This window comes from Neopelma chrysocephalum, unplaced genomic scaffold (assembly GCF_003984885.1).
Source record: "Neopelma chrysocephalum unplaced genomic scaffold, ASM398488v2 Primary Assembly neopelma1_96292, whole genome shotgun sequence".
In the NCBI taxonomy this organism is placed as follows: Eukaryota; Metazoa; Chordata; class Aves; order Passeriformes; family Pipridae; genus Neopelma; species Neopelma chrysocephalum.
Genome location: NW_020924940.1, coordinates 3,347 through 7,718, shown reverse-complemented (window position 1 = coordinate 7,718; position 4,372 = coordinate 3,347). Strand labels below are relative to the sequence as shown.

The 4,372-nt window shown below is 62.7% G+C and overlaps 1 protein-coding gene across 9 annotated transcripts; it reads left to right on the top strand.

Moving 5' to 3' along the window:
- The first annotated feature begins 703 nt into the window (after positions 1-703).
- Positions 704-2,904, top strand: LOC113981231 (glycine-rich protein DOT1-like). 9 transcript variants are annotated; one of them, XM_027708524.1, is made up of 6 exons: positions 704-738; positions 1,290-1,417; positions 1,457-1,534; positions 1,574-1,632; positions 1,801-2,568; positions 2,668-2,904. In XM_027708524.1, the coding sequence occupies exons 1-6, from the start codon at positions 714-716 to the stop codon at positions 2,882-2,884; spliced, it is 1,275 nt and encodes a 424-aa protein (XP_027564325.1). In that variant the 5' UTR covers positions 704-713; the 3' UTR covers positions 2,885-2,904. The 9 variants fall into 9 exon arrangements, with proteins under 9 accessions (XP_027564325.1, XP_027564320.1, XP_027564322.1 ...); XM_027708519.1 differs by having other exon boundaries at positions 1,801-2,614; positions 2,693-2,904; XM_027708521.1 differs by having other exon boundaries at positions 1,885-2,904.
- Positions 2,905-4,372: the final 1,468 nt, after the last annotated feature.

Sequence of the window (4,372 nt, the reverse complement as noted above, 5' to 3'; positions counted from 1 at the left end):
GGGATGGGGGGCACTGGGAGGGGAGTGGGGGGGGATTGGGAGGGGATTGAGAGGGACTGGGAGGGGACTGGGAGGGACTGGTGAGTGATGGGGGAGACTGGGAGGGGATTGGGGGGACTGGGAGAGAGTGGGAGGCACTGGAGAGGGGATTGGGAGGGGATGGGAGGGGATTGGGAGAGACTGAGAGGGACTGGGAGGGGATTACGAGGGGAGTGGGGGGGGATTGGGAGGGATTGGGAGGGGGGTGGGGGAGATTGGGGGGGACTGGGAGGAGAGTGGGAGGGATTGGGAGGGGAGTGGGGGAGATTGGGAGGGACTGGAAGGGGACTGGGAGGGGAGTGGGAGGTGCTGGAGAGGGGAGCCAGGGAGATGGGGGTGGATTGGATTATGACTGGTGAGTCACTGGGAGGAGAGTGGAGAGACTGGGAGGGGATTGGGGGGGATTGGAGGGCATGGGGGGAGTTTGGGAGAGACTGGGAGGGGAGTGGGAGGGAGTGGAAGGAGATTTTGGAGGGACTGGGAGGCACTGGAGAGGGGGACCAGGGAGATGGGGGCCAACTGGATTGTGACTGGTGAGCAATGGGGGGCACTGGGAGGGACTGGGAGGGGTTTAAGGGGCATTGGGAGGCACTGGGAGGGGAGTCGGAGGGACTCGAAGGGGAGTGGGAGGGGATTGAGAGGGAATGGGAGGGACTGGGAGGGGGGCCACGGAGATGGGGGCAGACTGGATAGTGACTGGTGAGCACTGGGGGGGACTGGGAGGGAGTTAGAGAGCAGTGGGAGGGACTGGGACGGGAGTGGAGGGGATTGGGAGGGGATTCGGAGGGACTGGGAGGGGACTGGGAGGGACTGGAGAGGGGGGCCAGGGAAATGGGGGCTGAGTGGATAGCAACTGGTGAGCACTGGGGGGAACTGGGAGGGACTGGGAGGGGATTTGGGAGCACTGGGAGGGGACTGGGGTGAACTGGGAGGGGAGTGGGAGGGACTGGGAGGGGGTAGAAGGGACTGGGAGGGGATTGGGGGAAACTGGGGTGGGATTGGGGTGAGTGTGAGGTCACGGGGTGTTACTGGGAGGTCACTGGTTCTCACTGGGAGGTCATTGGTTGTTACTGGTTGTCACTGCTGGTTACTGGGAGGTCACTGGTGCTCACTGGGATGTCACTGGATGTTACTGGGAGATCACTGGTGCTCACTGGGAGGTCACCGGTGGTTACTGGTTGTCATTGCTGGTTACTGGGAGGTCACTGGGTGTTACTGGGAGGTCACTGGTGCTCACTGGGCCTCCCCAGGTCACAACGCCGACGACGTGGCTGAGACGGTTCTGATGAACTTCCTGCGCGGGGACGTGGCCCGGCTGCGGCGCGCGGCCAACGAGGCCACTGGGGCCACCAACGAGGCCACCGTGGCCACCAGCAAGGTCACCGGGGCCACCAATGAAGCCACTGGGGTCAACAAGGTCTCCAGGGCCACCAATGACACTACTGAGATCAATGATGCCACCGCGGCCACCAACGAGGCCACCGGGGCCAATGAGGTCACTGGGACCCCCAATGGGGCCACTGGGGTCAACGAGGCCAACGCGGCCACCAGCAAGGCCACTGGGGCCAATGAGGCCACCGGGGCCACCAAAAAAGAACCCAATGGAAACCCAATGGAACCCAATGAGAGCTCATCGGAACCCAATGGAAACCCAGCAGAACTCAACGACAACTCATCGGAACTGAATGACAACTCATTGGAGCCCAACGGAAACCCAATTGAACGCAATGACAACCCAACGGAACCCAACGACAACTCATTGGAACCCAACAGAAACCCAACAAAATTCGACAGAAACCCAATGGAACCCAACAACAACTCATCAGAGCTCAAGGGAGACCCAAGGAAACCCAACAGAAACCCAACGAAATTCAACAGGAACCCAAGGAAAGCCACCAAGATGCCCCCGCACCCCAGCGCCGCCCCCCCAGTGGTGCCGCGGCTGAAGCCGCTGCGTCACGCGGCGCAGCGGGAGATCGTGCTCTACGCCCACTTCCTGGGGCTCTCCTACGCCAGCTCCGAGTGCCACCACGCGCCCTTGGCCTTCCGGGGCCACCCCCGCGCCCTCCTCAAGGACCTGGAGGCCGCCCGGCCGGCGGCCGTGGCCGCGCTGGCCCACTCGGGACGCCGGCTGGCCCTGGGGGCGGCGCCAGGCGCGGGGGAGCCGCCGGGGGCTTGCGAGCGCTGCGGGTCGGTGGCCAGCGGTGAGTTGTGCATGGCTTGTGCCCTCCTGGCCGCCCTGGACAAGGGGAGGCCCCGGTTGGCGTTGGGCAAGCGCGGGGTCAGGGTGGCTGCTGGGGCGGGTGGGCCATGGGAGGGCGAGGGGGGAGAGCGGGGTGACCACTGGGATGGGCGTGGTGGCCACGGGGTTGGGGGGCCTGGAGATGGGAGTGGTGGCCACCGGGAGGGGGGTGGTGGCCACGGGATTGAGGGGTCTGGAAATGGTGGTGGTGGCCACCAGGAGGGGGGGGGTGGCCAGGGGGACAGTTCTGGTGGCCACGGGGGCTGTGGCTGCAGGGGTGGTGGCCCAGGGGCTGTTGGTCAAGCTGGTGGCCATGGAGGCAATTCTGGTGGTTACAGGGGCTGTTGTGGTGACGATGGGGGCTGTGGCTGCAGGGGTGGTGGCCTCGGGGCTGATGGTCAAGCTGGTGGCCACGGGGGCAGCTCTGGTGGCCATGGGGGCTGTGGCCACGGGGCAGCTTTTGGTGGCCACGGGGATGGTTCTGGTGGCCCCCCGGGCCGGGAGGTGCAGGTCGAGGTGGTCTCGCGGGGGGGTCGCTCCGAGCGGCGCCACCTGAGGGGCTTCGGGCATGTCCGGGGGGGCCTCGACATCTGGGACTTCTGAGGGGAATCCTGGGGGCAGTTTGGGGGGGTCCCAGGAGCACTTTAGGGGTCCCTGGGGGGCAAGTGGGGGGTCAATTTTGGAGGTCCCTGGGTTAGTTTTAGGGGTCCCAGGGGCAGTTTGGGGGTCCCAGGGGCAGTTTTGGGGGTCCTGGAGTCACTTTGGGGGACCCTGGGGGCAATTTTGGGTCCCCAGGGTCAGTTTGGGGGGGGCTGGGATCTCTTTGGGGGCGTGTCCATGCAAATGAGGATCGCTTTGGGGGCGTGTCCATGCAAATGACACCCAACATTCACAAATAAAACGGGATTAAGCTTTTATTTATGCAAATGAGGTGTGTTTGTTGGCGGTGCTCGTTATGCAAATGATTTGGATGTGGTCATGTAATTGGGGAGGGCGAGTGATGTGGCCAGTATGCAAATGAGAGTGAACCATGGTGGGCGGGGCTATGCAAATGACGGCAGGACAGCGAGTTACTGGTGTGTGTATGCAAATGATGGTGTGTTGGGGGTGTGGTTATGCAAATAAGGGCGAGGTAAAGAAGATGGGATGGGTTGTGGATATGCAAATGAGATGTGGCCATGGGGCGGGGTTATGCAAATGAACCGTAGCTAGGAGACAGGAAGCCCTGTTGGTATGCAAATAAGGGAAAGTGGGAGGCGTGGCTATGCAAATGAAGGCAGCCCAGAAGGATGCAGCCTGGTGGGCGTGGATATGCAAATTAGGGTGCTCTCCGAGAGGCGGGGTTATGCAAATGAAGCGAGCGCCCCAAAAGGGGCAACTGGGATGGAACTGGTTTGAACTGGGGGGGGGGGCGTGTCCCTCTCGTTGATTGGCGGAAGTGACATCACGTGACACCAGCAAAGCTCCGCCCACTCGGTGGGGGGGTGGGCGGGGTTTATTTTTGGGTGGGCGGAGCTTGTTTGGGATGGTGACCCCCAGTGTCGCTCCCAGTCCATCCCAGTTCACCCCAAGTATCACTCCCAGTCCTCCCAGTGACCCTCCAGTTCTCTCCCAGTCCCTCCCAGTTGTGTCCCAGTTCCTCCCAGTTCACCTCCAGTGCTCCCAGTATCACTCCCAGTCCCTTCCAATCTTCTCCCAGTTCCTCCCAGTTCACCCCCAGTATCACTCCCAGTGTTTCCCAGTCCCTCCCAGTCCCCCCCCAATCCCCTCCCAGTTCACCCCCAGTATCACTCCCAGTCCCTCCCAGTGACCCTCCAGTTCCCTCCCAGTGTCTCCCAGTGCTCCCAGACCCCGCCCATATGTGATGTCATTAGCGGGTGGGCGGGGCCAGGGGAACTGGGGGGTCCCGGGGTGGATTTTGAAGGGATTTTGGAGTATTTTGGGAGTCCTGGGGTGGATTTTGGGGCAGTTTGGGGGGATTTTGGGGGTCCTGGGGTGGATTTTGGGGCGGTTTTGGGGGTCCCGAGGTGGATTTTGGGGCTCCCGGGTTTGATTTTTGGGCGGTTTTGGGGGATTTTGGGGCTCCCGGGG